Genomic DNA, 17,844 nt, shown 5'->3' on the forward strand with positions numbered 1-17,844 from the left:
ACAAAAGCAAAGATTTAATTTAGCTTTTACCATATTACCCCTATCTATAATATTATTTGGCATCAACTAGACACTCCATAAGTATTTGCTGAATTAATGAATGAATGTGTTTAGCATAGTAGTTGGTATGGTGTTTGTGCTCTCTATATGAGTTACCATTAGTACATTCAATAATGATGATACATTGGGCATGTAAGACAGCACGGGACCTTCAAGTTGCAGCTTTATAGGTTTGAGATGCAAACCTATGGATGGAGGATGAACTGAATATAAATTAACATGATAATGAAGTCAACTAAATAAACAAGATCCCACTGGGAAGAATGTTAAGAGTGAAAAGCTGTGACACATGAGGGTTGAGCAAAGGGATGCACCAGCATGGAGCAGGATGAAGTCATGAAAGCCAGGAAAGATAAAAAGGAAGTATCCAGAGAAATAGAAGCAAGCCCAGGAGAGTGTGGTATAATGGCAGTCAGTGAAAGGTAGGCATTCATGAAGGATGAAGTGGTCAACAGTGCCAGATATTATAGAGTAGGTAGTACCAAGGAAATGAGAAAAGAGCAAATGTTGAGATGCAAATCATGATTAAAACTGTAGGAAGATTTAATAATTGAAAATAAATCTTCAGAATCAAGAGTATCTAAAAAAAACCAAAACAAACCAATGAGAAGGTTTTGTAAGATTATAGAAGACAAGAATATTCATGTAACACATGTTCTTTACCCTCGATTCTCTCAAAGAAAGAAAAGCTAGAGTAATAAAAAGAATGCGCCTCATGCTTGACTTTATGTGACCAGAGGTTGACAGAAGTGGACCAAGGGAGTAGTCCCCTCGCTCAATGGACTGAGTAGGGTTTTACATAGGCAGCTACATGGTAGGATGACATGATGAAGTTCTTTCTAGGTTAAAATCTGAGATCAAGGTTGCATCAAAACTAGTAAAATTACTATAATTTAAAAAAATAATTTAATATTTAAAAACTGTACAAGTCCATTCTCTTTAAGACAATATGATGAAAGAATAAAATAACACCCAAATTCATCTAAAATGTGAAGTATTTTTATGGCATTCATTATTTTTAATTAATCTTATTTACTACAGGATGTCTAATGAATCTCACATGAAGAAAGGAGACTTAGAAGTAGTTAATGCTGTCCTCAGCAATGTGGAGGTATTTTCTTTTGCTCTATATTTGTAGTTTGAGAAAATGAAGAGTTTTAAATAATTTTTAAATAAAGACATTTAAAATACAACCAGTATTTTACAGATAATTACAAAATGAATCATAAGTGGGTGCAAATTGAGTAATTTGATTAATTTCTAGGTTGACCTTTAGAAAAGTATTTGTCTAACATTTCTTAGTTGTTGTATTTTTATTATATCAAGCTAAAGTTCCAGCCACTTAATTTCCATGTCGTTTTTAAAATGCAAACTGCATTATGGATATAAAATAGTTTGTTTTGTAAAATAAGTGTTTCACTTTAGAAACAGTTTGGATTTCAAAATGTAATATGAATATTACCTTTGAATATCTACTTCTCTTTCTATGAAGGTTTGCTCTTCTCTGGGTTACCTCAGTTATGCATTTCCTAATTACATATTTATTTAAGTATTTTGCAGGTAGTTAAATTTATTGTTCACTAACAAAAAATAAAACACACCTAATGGCAGTGCATAACTTTCTTCAGCACATGTGCCCTCATTCTAGGTAGCCTCTGACCTAGATAGGAGACCTCAACATTGCAGATATATAATGTGCATCCCCAGCAAAATTGCCCCTAAGAATAACTTCATTATTCTGGGAAGTTAGATCTATAAAACATGTAAAATGTAGAAGTGTTCTGCCTCTACAATTTCTGGTAAGCATAGCATGACTAAAGTGGTAAAGCCTGAGTCAGCTTCAGTTAGAGCACACCTTACTAAAACGTTTATTGTGCCATGAAGAAAAAAGGAAATACAGTGGCCAAAGGTGTCTACTTGGCAGTAATGAGGTATTTTAGATCTCTAGAGCACTGCCTTGATCAATGGAAAATCAGCCTGGGAAACATTTAGTGGTATAGTGTACCAGTTTGTCATAGAAACCCCAAGTTAGAGCAGAATGATGAGAAGGAAGAACTCACCAGTACTACTGGACAGATTGTTGTGGGTGGTAAAATATGGTCCTTCAAAGGTCCGCAGTCACATTCAGGTTTGAGATGAGAAGCACATTTATTATGTAGCTAGGAAGGAGAAAGAAGACACTATCATTTGGCATGACAACAGCAAATATGGAGCAGATATTTCAACCGAGACACAGCAAATGCATTAAAAATACATCAAAAGAATGCCAAGAACAATTAAGAGGATCATAAAGGGAACGATGTTACATTTGCCCTTATATATCTACCTTAAATCCACTGTTCAGCAACCTCTGTGACCCAACCTATATATTTTCGAATTCTGAGAAATGTTTATATTCAAAATGTACTTTAGGTTTCACATCAATAAAAGCCTGATTTTTTTGACAAACACAAATTATTGTCTCTTCCTTTGCTTATCTGTTAGCATAATCTTGAAACCACTGTGCGCTGTGGATGCTTTTTTTTTTTTTTTTTTTGACCCTCCTGTTTTCTCAAAGTCATTCCAAAGTGCACAGCTCAGTATGGGGCATAATTGATCCCATCATTAGTTTTAACTTTGTAATTCAATATGTAAATGTAACCAGAGATTCATCTCAGTAGGAGCAGGATATAAATATAAGAAGATGATTATGATTATAAAAATTTATCTTTATATTGTATTTATCAGCCCTACATTAAGTTAGCATATAATCACATAATGTGTTATTTACTTTTCAACATGTATGAACCTAAACTGGCATTTTTATTCATCTTGGTCACAGGTTTAAATTAAAGTGTTATAACATTGTGCATTAAATAGTGATTTTTAAAATTGAGGTGGTAGTTATTATTGGAATCATACAAATTTGCTAAAGGCATCTAGGGATTTCTCACTCTCTCACTCCATATTAATTTAATTTCAAATTATTAAAATATAAAATTTAATATGAAATGTTACTACTTTAGAACAATTATGCATGTTAATAAAGTACACGTTTTGTTCAAAACAAAAAAAGGAGCTGCATCATTTTTCAGTTTTGAACCAAAGTCACTCCACTTAAGTCATGGCTACATTAATTTTCAAAACAAGCTTACCTTAGTAAGCAGTTAATTAGCAATCAAACATAAACCCTTAAACAGTGTTGATTTACTGTTGGTGACAGAACTCCACTGAAGGGGTATTTCTGTTGTCCTTCAATCTAAAACATCTGTCAAACTAACCCCTTGCCCTGAGTTAAGGCTACTTGGGCAATGATTGCTGCACATAAGGCCACATTACATGAAATGAAAGAACCTCTCCATATTCACCCATAGTTAGCAGCTGCTTCTCAGTGACATGTAAACTCCTTCTAAACCAGTGGTTTAATCTTCTTACCAAGCACTGCTGATCTATGTCAAGAGGCAAGAGGTGTTAAAGACGTTCAAGCCGCATGTACAAAAGAACTAAATAAATGGATGTCTCATTTGGCAAATGAAAATTTGGTGGTGAAATATATTATTATTGGACTTAATCAATTTCTTTAGAATAAATCATGGCTCTGGAATTTGGGATTTGGACATAATGGACAATGGATTCCTCAAAAGGTATGCTGAAGTCCTCACTCTTGGTATCTGTGAATGTGAAGTTATTTGGAAATAAGATCTCTGTAGATACATTCAGGTGCAGATGAAGTTTTACTGGATGAAGAGGAGCCCTGATCCAATGACTGGTGTTCTCATAAGAAGAGAAAAATCTGGACCTAGAGGGACAGAGATGGAGGGAAGAGGCCACATGGCAACAGAGGCAGAGATTTGGAGATGCAACCGCAAGCCAAGGAACAGCAAGGATGGCGAGCAACCAGCAGAGCCTAGGAAGAATGCAAGGACTTAGATGAACTATGACCCTGCTGACATCTTGATTCCAAATTTCTGGCCTCCAGAACTAAAAGAGAATAAACCTCTGTTGTTTGAAGCTACTCATTTTGTGGCATTTTGTTATGGCAGTCCTAGGAAACTTACATATCAATCACTATGAAAAATGAACCAAAGCCAAAGACAAACCATGAGTCTTAAGGCTCTTCTGTATCAGGGTGTCACAGCAAAAAGGCTTTTGTTTTTTGATCCTTCACGACCTCTTTAAAACTGAGAATGCAGATTCCAAGAAGCCTCTAATTTGTAGAAGCGAGATCTACAATAAAAATCCTTGCGTGTTAAGGAATGAGAAAGTCCTGAATTTTTTCCTCTTGACTGAAGTTTGTAAAGCCTCACATGTGACTTTGAAGGACAGAGGGGCAGGGCCCTCTGAGTGCCCGCAGTGACCACAGATATGCCATCGGAGGGCCTCAGCCTCCCCCACGCCTCCATTCCATATGTTTCCAACAATTTGCAACTGATATGGTAAAGCATAACTACCATTTCTGTGTAGTTATTTAAGGATTACCAGATGTAAAAAGAGATGGCAAACATAAAATGAACTTAATGACAGCTTTTTTTTCTTTTTTCTTTTTTTAAGACCTGTTTTCCAGCCAAAAAGAAAGAACTAATGACTCCAATAGAATCACATTTGATGAGCTCAACAGTGTATGTATTTGGAGGGTAACTCTTCATATTTGGGTTTGGGGATTTCAGAGCATAAGCACCAAATAAAACCAGCAAGGGCCTTTTTAGTTGGCCTGTCTTGGTGCCTATATCCCTGACCTTTGTCCAGGTAGCTGTGAGGCAGAGTCTAGAAGAAAGTTGGTAGCCATATGATCATCAGTAAAACAGGGACACACAGTGCAAGAAAAATCTCCTCCCCAAAAGTCTATGTTAACTAATAATGTGCAGTGATACCTTACATTTTCTTTTCTTTTTTAAGACTGGAATTGGACAGCTGCTAAATATATTTGGGGAGCCATCAACACCATGACATTGTATGAAGCCCAAAGTGTCAAAATGGAGGACACCATATTGGAACTGCTGGTCACTCTCATCATTTTAAAAGCTAGAAGACAAATTTGTATAGCAGGTCTGGTTTAGTCACCATATTGCTCAGAGACACACTTGAAGACAAAGTGCAAAAAGTGAAACCCAAAAAAAGTAGCTTATAAAAAATGTTCCCAGTACTATTTATCAAGATTAACAATGAACATCATTGGGGGAGCCTAGGTGGTTCAGTCAGTTGAGGGACCCATTTTTGGTTTTTGCTCAGGTCATAATCTCAGGGTCATGGGATGGAGCAGAGCCCCGCTTGGAGCCCCACCCCTTGCTTGGAGCCTGCTTCATGCTCCCTGCTCAGAGCCTGCTTCTCCCTCCCCCTCCACTCCTCCCCAACTCAAGCACTCTCTCTCCCACTCTCTCAAATAAATAAATAAATAAATAAATAAATAAATAAATAAATATTTTTTTAAAGTTAGGATCATTTTTTGCTGTGAACCCTCAACTGCTCTAAAAATAAAAAGTCTATTAAAAATGGCAAATATCAAAAAATACAAGCCATATGATAGAATTTAAGTTTCTTTCCTCCCCCCACACAAAATCTTAGGTTACTGGTAATGTTTTATTTCTTGATCAGATTCTTATTATATGAGTTGTTCATTTATGCAAAATTCATTCAGCTCCACCCTTAGGATATTTATACTCTTCTGCATGTATGCTATTTTTCAATACAATTTTAAAAAGAAAAAAAGTGAACATAATCAGCAATAAAAACAATTTGCTTAAACTTGTCACCATGACATTTTACAGACAAGCATATAAGAAAAAGACACAGCTGAGGACTTTTCAGTGTCGATAAGATGCTGAAGTCTGAAAACTGTCTTAAAGATAACCCAGATCCCAAATCAGCAAAAGTGTAAATACAAAAATCCTCATGAAGAATAGAAATAAACTAGAGCATTGATGAATCCTGCTTCTTCAATAAATGGCCAATGGAGCCCCAGAGATAAGAAATTATTATCTTCTTTTAAGTGTTCTTATTTTCGTTCATGGGTGTCTTTGCATTAAGAGTAGGGCATAGAAATTCTTAGGTCATTTTATTATATGAACAGAAATTCCCTTTTGTATTAAGGGAATCAGCCCTATATATAGGAAATTCATAAAATATGAACCAGCTTTTCCTGGAAGTGAATTAAACACTTGGAAATAATTTCAGAGTTTATGATAATTTCCAATGGCACCTAATTTATAGCCAGATCTATGTTTATTGGGTAAAGCTGTCTCAAGTTAGGAAGAAAAAGAAAACATGTGAGAGGATGTGCATGTGTGTGTAACTGTGCGCATGTGTGTGTATTTACAGGGTGGAGTTGTGAAAAGAGTCGGGGTACTACATTGAGAAGAAAGCACTGGAATCTAACAAGTCAAAGGAGTGAAAAATAGAAAACAAATTTTCATATGTATTTGTTGGAAAAGAAGACACAGAAGTCATTCTTGCAAAGAAAAACTAAGTGACCTGATTTAAAGGAATCTTGCTGGTTTATACATTCTTTTGTTTCTAACATTTTGCAAATTCAGGGTGCTGCTTTAATGCAGACATTTGCTAAAACATAAATCTTCCTATTGGGAAGGCACTGGAAACCTTTTAACACTACTACTCATAGCCTAATATTTTAATAAAGGGGTAGCCCTACATGATAGCAAAAGTAAATAATTCATAGACATAGTAGGCTTTCTTTTGTCAAGTTCAAATGAAATGTATCACCCTCCTATCCTGCTGAGTCCTACCTCACCAGGGACATTTCATTACAACCAGGAGCAAACTACAACTTGTTTTAAATAGAATGTCCAGGAAATACACTCTCAGCAGAAATGAACTCATATTCACAGTGGGATCTTAGGATCAGAGAATGAAAGCAAGAGAGGGAAGAGAGAGCCAATGAAGATGTTTAGCCTGGCTGACTGAATTATAAAACACAAGAAAACTGGTTGCATAAATGTTAGAAGATAGTTCACGGGAGTTTTCTGTTTTTATTTTTTTCTTAAGAGTTTCCTGTTTTTGTTTTTTTTTAAGTGGTTAGATTTGCAACAGGAGATAAAACTCAGTTTCCTGAGAGCTGAGCTTTATTTATATCTACAAGATGGCAAATTAGTATAATTTCAAGAAGCCACAAGTGCTGACTAAAAAGGGGGTGATAAAATGAGTTCTTATCTTTAATATTTGTCTAAACCTACTTGTATACCTGATGCAGATTTAGATATTACAGGATGATCTTTTAAAAAACAGAATTTAAGATGTGCATTTAAAATTCAATATTTAACATTAAGAAGACTAGTATATCAGTCATTAAAGTGACCTCCCCTAAGCTCCATACTCTGTCAAGCATTTTAGGTGATTAGGAAAAAATGTATATTTTTGACCAGGAGCTCGATCACACTGTAATCTAAAAGTATGCACAACCTTAATGCAGACATGAAACCTCTGGAGAGCATTTAGTCTTTCCTTTTGGTATGGAATAAAAGTATAGAAAGCATTCAAAAAGAGAAATGTTAGTGTCAAGGAAAATTTCAAGGCAGATACTGAACTTAATTTGGTTTTTCCAGTATAGTTAGAATTGAAGGTGGGTATACTCAAGGGAATAGGGTCAGCAAAATAACAGATAAGGGGGAAGCATGGCCTTCCCAAGGGACTGCCAACAGCTCTCCCCACCACAGCAGGGGCTGTGTGTAGAAAGGAATAACATATACGTCATGTGCTTAGGTTTGGGTCTGATATTTGAGGAACTGAAAACCAGGTCGGGTAGGAGGAAGTGAGGGCTGCATTTATTATCACAGAACTATTATAGGGTGCTGAAGGTGGCATATGATAACAAACTAGTATTTTCAGAAGATGATTCTGGAGGTGGTTTGCAGCCTGCATTATAGGAAAAGTACCTTCTGTTAGGGAGATAAGCCAAGAGATTCTGACTCTAATCTAGTTAAGAGGTGCTAAGAGTTTGCACTTGGGCTGTGAATGATGGCTACAGAAACTCAAATCCGAGAGAGATATTTTAAGGAGAAAATGTCAAGCCTCAGTGATAGGTTGAATATATGAGAGAAAGGTGAAAGACAAGAATAAAAGAAATTGACTTCTAACTTTATTTCCAATGACTGCAAGCATGATGATACCATGTCTGATAGAAAAGAGAGAGCTGGAATACTTGCTTTTTGTGAATATAAATAAATCAGCTTAGTCTAGGATTTAGTGAGATTCAGGACCACATGGTTCTGGATGATTTTAGAATATGCAGATGCTATTCTATTCTGACTTAGACTGGGCAACTAGATCCTTCCAGAGGTGAAAAAAAAAAGGGCATGAGTAATATTCATGGAGTGCCCTCTGTGAGTCAGGGGTTGGATTTTGTGTCCCTATGATATTTTACCCAGTTTTTACTATGATAATAATTGTCAATTACTGAGCACTTATTATGTGTGAGGTCTTGCCCTAAACACACCTACAGAGGTTTTTTTTTTTTTTTTTCCACTCATTTGTTTCTTATAACAATCCTGTAAGATAGGTATTGTTAACTCCATTTTACAAATTAGGAAACTGCCCAAAACTTCCTATATACTTGGTCCAAGATTACACAAGTACTATCTTAATTGTTGGACAGGGAACATGTTAAGAATCTGGTCAGCCTGACTTATAAGACTCAACCCATTTTCAAAAATAATACATAAAAGAAAGCAACAGCCTTAGAGAAACTTATGAAAGGAAGCCAAGTTTCACTCTCTTTGTTTCTCTTTGCAATCTATTTCCTACAGACTCCATTCAGATAGGTCTTCCTAAGCTTAGCATTGCTGGTGCCAGAGCCCATCACTTTCACAACTTCTGCTAGATATCTGCTATATTAATAGCACTTTCTGGGAAGCATGAGGACATAAGAAAGTAGATTCATTCTGTTTAAAGGCAATCAATAATAGTAGGAAAACACTGGGGTTGAGAACAGATCAACTTTATACTAAAATCTTCATGTAATGGTTCAAGAAAGTATAGATTATACTAAATATATAAATATTCTGAGGTAAATATATTTTGTTTAACCTAGTATGAAATCATTAAATTAATAAATGTGTCCTTAAAATTGCTTACAGTTAAAAATCCAAAAGGGCATAGAGAATGAACTTACTTTCGAGAGGGCTACACGTTCTTCCGGATATATGAGAACTTTTAAAAAAAAATTATGCTTGTCTTGTTTCATGAACCAAATACCCATAGGACCTCTAGAGATCATGGTTTGCAAAAAATAAGGGTGAGGCTCACCAGAAGGCTCTGAACTTTGCAGACCTTAGTAAGTCAGCAGCCATTTTTTTTTCTTTTTTTCTTTCTTTCTTTCTTTTTTTTTTTTTTTTTTTTTTTACTCTGACCCCTCAGTGCTCCCTTATTTCCTAAGCAGAACCAAAGGATTTAAAGACATTTATGGTTTATATTGTGCTCTGTTATACTGACAAATAGAATCATCTTCATTTACCCATTGATCTTTACTTAAGAATAAGGTGTTAGGGGCATGTTGTCTGAATTGATTTGGGCATGAAATCCTGAGATTTTTAAAAATATAGTTTACTCAGAGGCAATACCTTCTTTCCTACAAAAGGGAGGCCCAATTTCTTTTTTTTTTTTTTTTTAAGATTTTATTTATTTATTTGAGAGACAGTGTGGGGGGGAGAAGCAGAAGGAGAGGGACAAGCAGAGTTCATACTGAGTGAGGAGCCCAAAGCGGGGTTTGATCCCATGACGCTGATATCATGACCTGAGCCAAAACCAAGAGTTGGATGCTTAACTGACTGAGCCACCCAGGTGCCCCAGGAAGGCCCAATTTCTTACAAGGCTGGGACCAAGATTAAGATTAAATATAAATGTACGACTGGTAAGTGGTCGAGGTAGCGATGTAGATTTATGGAATCACAGATAAGAGGAACATTAAAAGGTAAGAAAGAAAACTAGGAAAACAAAATGGAATATAAAACAAGAAAAGAATTTCAAGATTCCTTGAATATCAATAATAGACTACTAGCAATGGTAACTTCAAGGAGAGTCATTTCCATAGAATGGAAAGGAGATTAAAAAAGGAAAGGAAGAGATCAGTCAAAGAAAATTCTAGAAGCTCACAAGCCTTTGTATTAGGAGGGGTAGCAATGCAAATTTTTAGAGTATTCAAATGAGTACACATTAAAAACAGTAATTTTTTAAGAAATAAAAAAAAGAAAAATAATAAACCTTAGACATTACATTTTAAATTTACAAAGAATGGGAAAATAACTTGAAATACAAAGGAGAAATGAATTTCGATATTCTTCAAATTCAGCTTATGTTAAAGTAGAGACAGAACTAATGAAAGATGAACTATATGGGGAAAATAAGGGAAATAGTCTTCTACAAGATCGAAACCAAAACTACATATTTTTATAGATACTCAGCAAAAAACAAAACAAAACAAAACTAATATTATATAATGTGCACAAATTTTCTAAAAAATTAAATAGTTGTGGTCTTCTTAAAACTGAGGACTCAACATGTTTAAGTAATCCATATGTGTAATTTAAATCATTGTTAGATATTTTATTATAATAACCAAACACTTCAAAAAAATAAAACTCTTTCATAATGGAGGAAATTTCAAATGTAAATGTACTTTAACTGAGTAATAGCTGAAAATGATTGAAGAAAATGTGTTCTTTTAAAAAAAGTATGCAATCGTATTTTTGAAATGCAAGTCAGAGTTTGTTTCTCTCATTATCCTGTGTGTATGCATATGTGTGTTTAAGAAAAATTATAAATGGTGTGTGGGGCCTGGGGTTGAGGGGCACTACAGAAAAATTTACTTAACTGAAACACAGCTCCCTACAGTTTTAATCCCACAAAAGCAAGAACAATTTCTCCTATAACAAGAGGGCTCATACACTAGCTGGAAAAACAAAACAAAATTAACGTGTGTGCATGTGTGGGAGGGGAAACAATCCCCTAAATATTTTTGTACTATATTATAAAAATGGCATTCTAATTAATTTTCAGAAATTAAGCACAAAACACTAGCATTAACATCTAAAAACTACATTTATTCCAGAAGTTATTTGAACCAGGCATTAATAATTACGCAAACCAGGCAGTCTTAAAAATTCCAAGAAAAAGACTAATTTACCTCTTTTTCCTCAATTGTCAATCTCATTATAATGACTAGAGTTTACATCTATAAATACTATATGTAAATACCATATGTAAAATCTTGTACCTCAAATTATGATATAAGTGAAGGAGCAAGGCAACCACATGTGAGGAAGGGCCAAGTAAGTTCTCATAAGGATCAAGAACTAAAATATGGACCCACTCGCATGGCTACCTACCCATGTGGTCAATTTGCTATGTTTTTCTTGGTCTTAGTGTCTTCACTATATAAGTAACTCTTTGGATCACATTATTCATCTGTCTACCCTTCGTAAGCCCATAGATTCTGTAATTAAAATAAATTCACAACATGCGAAATAGAAATTTCTTCCAAAATAGCATTGGGGATGGATGGGGAGCTGAATTCTCCTCAGACTGTGTCCCGCACGCACCGCCCACCCCTAGCCATGCCTTCTCATCACCTTCCTGGTACCTCCTAGAGTTCTGTGGAACGTAGGTGGAATCTACGTAATGGTATAATCTCTAAGGTTGTCACTAGAACTAAAATTCTAGATTCTACGAGGACAAGTCTGACTTTGACCCTTCTCCCTTTGGGAGATACATGGCTTAACGCGGACTTAGTCTAAAATTCAGGATGATCATGCAGGATAAAACTCTTGGAGCATATGGGATACACAGTCTCCATTGTGAGTGAACTCGAGAGATTTGTTTTCCGATGTTACTCACTGTGATCTGACACCAAACACAATGCAGTCCTGTCAGACCCTGGTAACATTTAACCGTTTTGTGGCACTTATCACACTTGGTTGGGCAGTTACCTTCAACCCAGTAATGATGCATGACCTAGAATAGAACAAGAGCATTGTGATAAGAAGAGGCATCCACAAACGTCACCCTGAGAAAGTAAGCAGAGCCGCACACTCACATCAGTGTTCTTCTTGGACTTCACGTAAGTCTTGATGCAAGAAGGAGGCGCTCGAGCCACACAGCGCTCATGGACTGTGTACTTGCAAACTGAAAAGAAACATGTACACACATTCAGAGCTAATCCTGGTCCTGATTGCAATTTTACAGGGAAAGAATGACATTAACAGAACCTCATTTCATATCCACTGCTCCCTAATCAATCCAATCAGCTACATCAAGAAAAAGTCTTAAGTTGACTGTTTTTACCATGGAACACAAAAGGCCAATTAGTACAGGAAATATTATGCATGTGAAAAACCAAGACTCCTCTATCATGGCATAGCAGGAAATGCTTAATTAAATCAGGCCTCACTCAAATTTTTCACAATAATTCCCAGATGACAGAAATATTAAAGACAAATTGATGACTGCCAAATGGCTTGGTGTCATTTGCTAGAAGGAAGAGATCTATATTTTACAAAGTATAGGCATGAGAGCAGCTGGAGGGCATGGAAATAAAAGCCCACGAGTTTATGCTATTTTCTCTATTGATTTATCTAAACCTTAAATGGCTGATTAGTCCATTTCCAGAGAGTAGATTTCATCATACATGCCAGGCCTTCAGTATAAGTTTATCCCTCATTTGCCATCATGGTACTGTTTGTCCAAAAAGAACACCCTTTTCTAAAAAACGTATAAATATACAGAACAAAAACTAAAGAAAAAAAATGACCATGTATCCCTCTCAATAAAACAAAAACAAACCACTACATAGAATTAGAATGAAAAATACTAAATCCAATAATATTCATATAGTAAAACTGTTCCAAAATATCCACATTTTTTATTTCCTTTGGTGACACTGAGAAAGAAGCCAGACTTTTTCTTCTTTTCCACATTGGTGATAATATTGAAGATTGTAGTTGCCACGCTGACCAGTTATGATTAGTGAACAAAATTCTCACTCTATATGACATCACTCACATTATTTGAGTTATCATTTTTTTCACATGATCCCATCAGTAGAATCTACCGTGAAAAATCCTTTACCTTAAAAATAACAAAACTTTAAAAACAATTCACTTCCTTTGTACATAAAGAATGTTCTAGCATAACCAGCCTTTCAAATATGGCCACCAGAAACTGCCCTCTGAAGTGACATATTGTAATTTCATATAACTTTATTAATATCACTTAAATGTGGGTAATTAATATCATTAAAACATGGTTTTTAATGTCAAAGAATACATCTGAGAGGAAGTCAATTCTCAGATATATTACCAAAGAAGCTGTTACCTAAAAATAATATCAGAAAACCATATACTTTATGGACTCCAAGTTAAGAAATTAGATTTAACATAAATGCACAAAAATGGGCTGTGTTTAATGAGCTTGACAGTTTCAGTAACTCCATACATAGCAGAAAAGGAAATGGATGGACAAATTGCTGGACGAAGAGAATGTCATACTTCACTGAGGAGGACACAATATCCCCTGTTTTAACAGGGGCATCAGAGAATGTAACAATTATCGGGCATAAATATTGCTTATTTAAAAATTTTAAGGTGACTTTTATAAATTAATTGTTACATATCCCACCAGAAAATTCTAGTGGGCAGTACTCACTCAACAGAATACAATGAAAAGTGCAAAGATAAGTGTACTGAAGTGGAAATAATGGCCACAACTCATGAGAAGGCAATACTTTGGGTTCCAATATCCATTAACCATTTAGGAAGGTTTTCCTCATGAAAGCATTAAAAATCATGTGCCTGAGGTGTAAGACTGGTTTGTATTCTTAATTTTAATGCAAATTAATAATCAATTAATTCAATTGTTTCTTAAAAGGCCTGAAAGAATTGGCTCATTATAGGAAGACAATGTGAATAAAGTGGCTAACTTGAAAATTAAAGGACAAATATGAGTAAGACACAAATGTGAGAAACTGGTGGGTATTTTCATAATTATCCCAGGAAAAATGGGAACCATACATAAGTCAAACTACAATGGAAAGAAAATGGCTGATGAATTGGAATATGTCCTTAGCTCTTTTCCAAGGGGAGAGTTTCCTAAAACTGAAGAAAGTTAAAGCTAGAGTGACCTAAACGTTTAGGAACATACTGCCGGGAAACATAAATCCTAGGTACAGGAAGGGTCAGAATGATTTCTTAGGTCTCCATCTACAAATAGGATTGTTCCATGAAATCAACGTTTCCTCACTGGAGGTGATGACATATAGGACTCACAGGAACAGCAGAGGCCCTGCTTCCCCACACCGATCAGCATGTTCAGGCAAAGATTGCAGTAGGCAGGTTTGTTAAAGTGCTTGAGTCGCCACACATGCTGTCCATCATCCTTCACGTTCTGCGCAGGACGTAAGAGAAACAGATTTCACTTAATGAAATAAACAGTGGAATATGCAAGTGCCAATAAAACTCAGAGCTGGACTGAGGCATTTGAAGACAATCTGTTATTTCATCCCTGACTTTCTCCAAGATCGCCAAAGAGTCTAGAAAAACACATGTGCTCTAGTGGAATGAGATCCTGCTAACAAATCTCGGATACTATAGCAACGCACACATTCTTGTCTAATGTCAACAGTCCAACAGCATGTCCCAAACCATCATAATGACCTGCCAAACTGAGCACTCCCTAAGATCGAGGACATGTCTGCCTCGCCTTTGAATATTTTATCCTTAGCACAATTCCAGAAAGAAATAAATGAATAAAGAAAGAGAAAACACTCTTCAGTGGAAGAGCCTGACAAATAAAAGCTTGGAAAGAATGTTAACCCTTGCTTAGTAGTAGGAACGTGCAAATTTCATGATGGTGGGGTTTTAGAGGAGGCAGAGGGATGGGACAGAATGGGATGGGAAAGAACAATACTTAAAGGTAAGTTATTGGTGATATTTTAAGACTTCAGCTGGGGATTACTTATACCTTATAATTTAATATATTTTTGTATGTCACAATTAGCAAATTTTAAAAGGTAAACTTTTTTAAGGACCTAATTATATTACCATACTGGTTGCTCCTCTTTTGTAAAATATGAGGGATTTTAATCTCATAGAAAGGTGCTAAAATATTAAAACTGTATTACTGTACTTATAACAATTACTGTAGTTATTTGTTGCAATAAAACCTTAGGTTTAAATTAATTCACATTTTAGCATAACAACTATAATTAGGATTTATTTTTCTAAGTAAAACTATATAGTATCATAATAGCTACTTCTCTAAGAGGTATTTAATTACATCTCTATTGTTCAGAGTGAAGTAAAATGAAATAATATGGAGCTCATGAGTCTCCTGAATTCCTTACAACAAGGTCAAGATACTACATGGAGTTATTATGTATCATTACTTTTGTTACTATCATTTTCTGCATTCACATGTAGCCCCTGTACACCATTCACCAACTTGTATCAAACTCAAGATTCATTTTAGACATCACTTATTCTATAGAAACCATTATAGGACATGATTTTTCATGTTAGCCTAGTTGTCATATTTTTTAGTACTTTCACCTAATAAAACTTTTTTTTTTAAAGATTTTATTTATTTATTCGACAGAGAGAGAGACAACCAGCGAGAGAGTGAACACAAGCAGGGGGAGTGGGAGAGGAAGAAGCAGGCTCCCAGCAGAGAAGCCTGATGTGGGGCTCGATCCCAGAATGCCGGGATCACGCCCTGAGCCAAAGGCAGACACTTAACGACTGCGTCACCTAGACGCCCCTCACCTAATAAAACTTTTTGATCACCTACTATGTGCTGGGACACTAACACAATTTCTGTATTAGTGGGACAGAATACATATGTCCAGATCATTTCATTTCTCTTGATACTAACACATTAATAATAATGCATCCTGACCACTTTTTCCTATTTCTAGTCAAAAGATAAACCACCAAATGTGAAATACTTGATTAAATCCATAGTAACTCATTCTCACATTAGAACCAGAAATGTCAAATTTGCATCATAATATGAAACATTAATGAAAACGCTTCCTGGGAGATAATTCTCCATGGGTGTCTTGAATTTCTGCACATTTTGTAAGCAGAAGAACCGTCCTTTCTTCCAGGCTATCTTTTCAAAGATATCTGAAAAACAAGCAGCCTTGGACAATGGAGATGTATCTCCCTCCAGAGGAGAGGCAGGTTTACTTACTGTCCAGTATAATAAAAATAATCTCTCCCTTTGAGGAAAAAGTTAAGCAGGTTTGTTTACTGCACATGATAACAGATTCAGTTTCCCCAAGCCAAGGGTTCCAAGCTCTGATGCTGTGCACAGTGATTCCTTGGGCCTCACTCCGCCACCTCTGTGAGACTCTATAGACCAGGAGAACTGGCTCAGATATGCAGCTCCTATTGCTTGCTTTGCTGTAAATAAAGAAGTCCTTTGTTTCTGACCCGGGTGTCTCATGTCCTCTGCCCCTATTCAGGAAATGTTAGCAAGCTAACTTGCTAACTTACAAGTAGGGTAACTCTCAAACCCTTCACAGTTCTTGACAATGCTCAGATTCGGGGTTTTTCTTTTCTTTCTTTCTTTCTTTCTTTCTTTCTTTCTTTCTGAGAAAGGACTAACAAGCTCATGACTAACAAAAGCAGTCATGTAGACAGTGTCATGGAGAGGACATCAGAAGACACTCGTGTTTCAGTTTTCTTCCACAACTTAAGAAATGGGTTTTATAGTAATTTCTGAATCAAGCGGTGGTTCGTTTGAATCACAAGATTTCTAGTAAGGTTATCATATGAATGGAACGTTTTAGATATTTGTTTGGCATTGCTGTATTTTTCAAACTGTCAATATTTTAAAATTTCTATTCCTTCAAATAAGAATAAAACATCTTGAGTGAAAAGTTTAAGTAATGGGGTTGTTAATTTAATGTACAGATACAGACAGATAAATAGATAAGTATAATATAGAGATATAGATATAGATAGATAAAGTTAGCTTAAACTAAGATTTTTAAATGAAAAGAGGAAAGGGAAAAAATCTAATTTTCATATGTATTACTGTTCTCATAATCCTTGTCATTTTATTTTTAAATGAGTGTCCATTACATGTGAATAAGCCTCATCCTGTTGAAGAGCACATATGGACTAAGTTAGCTGGCATTTTCCTTATCAAAAAATAAACAAGTCTGAACGTGGGTGTTCTGTCAATCAGAACACTTAGCCATGTTACAGGCTGCAACTGATGTACAAATCCATTACCCAGACATAAAATACTTTACCAAAAAACAAATTAAATAGCTTTATAGCTCTTAACCGGATACATTGCCAAAATATGCAAAAGATGAAATATGTATGTGACTTCAAGAGAAGAAATTGAAACCAGGAGCCAACTATTTCTCAGCAGTGCAAATTATACTCCAGCGCTCTGTATTTTCATGTCTTGTCTTGTTTGTCTTATTTAGATGGTAAACTTCGTGGGAGATGGGGAGAATCTGTCCTTACTATATTCTATCAGCCAGTAAACCATATTCCTATTAGTACTTCTATCGCAAATAAATATTTATTGTCATAGAAAGGAATTCATTTTTTTAAACAAGAAATGAAGAAATCCAGAAGGTTCGATTCCTGGCCTACTATGAAAATGTGGATAAGACATTTCACATTTCTTCTTATTTTCCTCTGTAATAGAATGAAAGCACCCACTTTCCTCTCCCAGGCCGTGGTGTGAAGTTTCATTATACAATACCTGTGAAGTCAATTTAGCTCCTCAGAAGACTGGTGTTATATAAACAGCAAATATTATTACCATCGTTGGGTTGAGTTG

At 35.5% G+C, this 17,844-nt stretch overlaps 1 protein-coding gene across 11 annotated transcripts in view; it reads right to left on the reverse strand.

The window, feature by feature from the left end:
- Positions 1 to 17,844, reverse strand: part of DGKB (diacylglycerol kinase beta) — an 863,998-nt gene that overhangs the window by 449,117 nt on the left and 397,037 nt on the right. For all 11 annotated transcript variants that reach the window (XM_057304222.1, XM_057304226.1, XM_057304221.1 and 8 more), the window contains 4 exons: positions 14,307 to 14,424; positions 12,080 to 12,168; positions 11,881 to 11,997; positions 2,121 to 2,219 (listed from right to left, as the gene is read on the reverse strand). In XM_057304222.1, the coding sequence (XP_057160205.1) occupies positions 2,121 to 2,219; positions 11,881 to 11,997; positions 12,080 to 12,168; positions 14,307 to 14,424 (423 nt within the window). The remainder of the gene's footprint in view (positions 1 to 2,120; positions 2,220 to 11,880; positions 11,998 to 12,079; positions 12,169 to 14,306; positions 14,425 to 17,844) is intronic.

Source organism: Ursus arctos, unplaced genomic scaffold (genome assembly GCF_023065955.2).
Source record: "Ursus arctos isolate Adak ecotype North America unplaced genomic scaffold, UrsArc2.0 scaffold_3, whole genome shotgun sequence".
Classification (NCBI taxonomy): Eukaryota; Metazoa; Chordata; class Mammalia; order Carnivora; family Ursidae; genus Ursus; species Ursus arctos.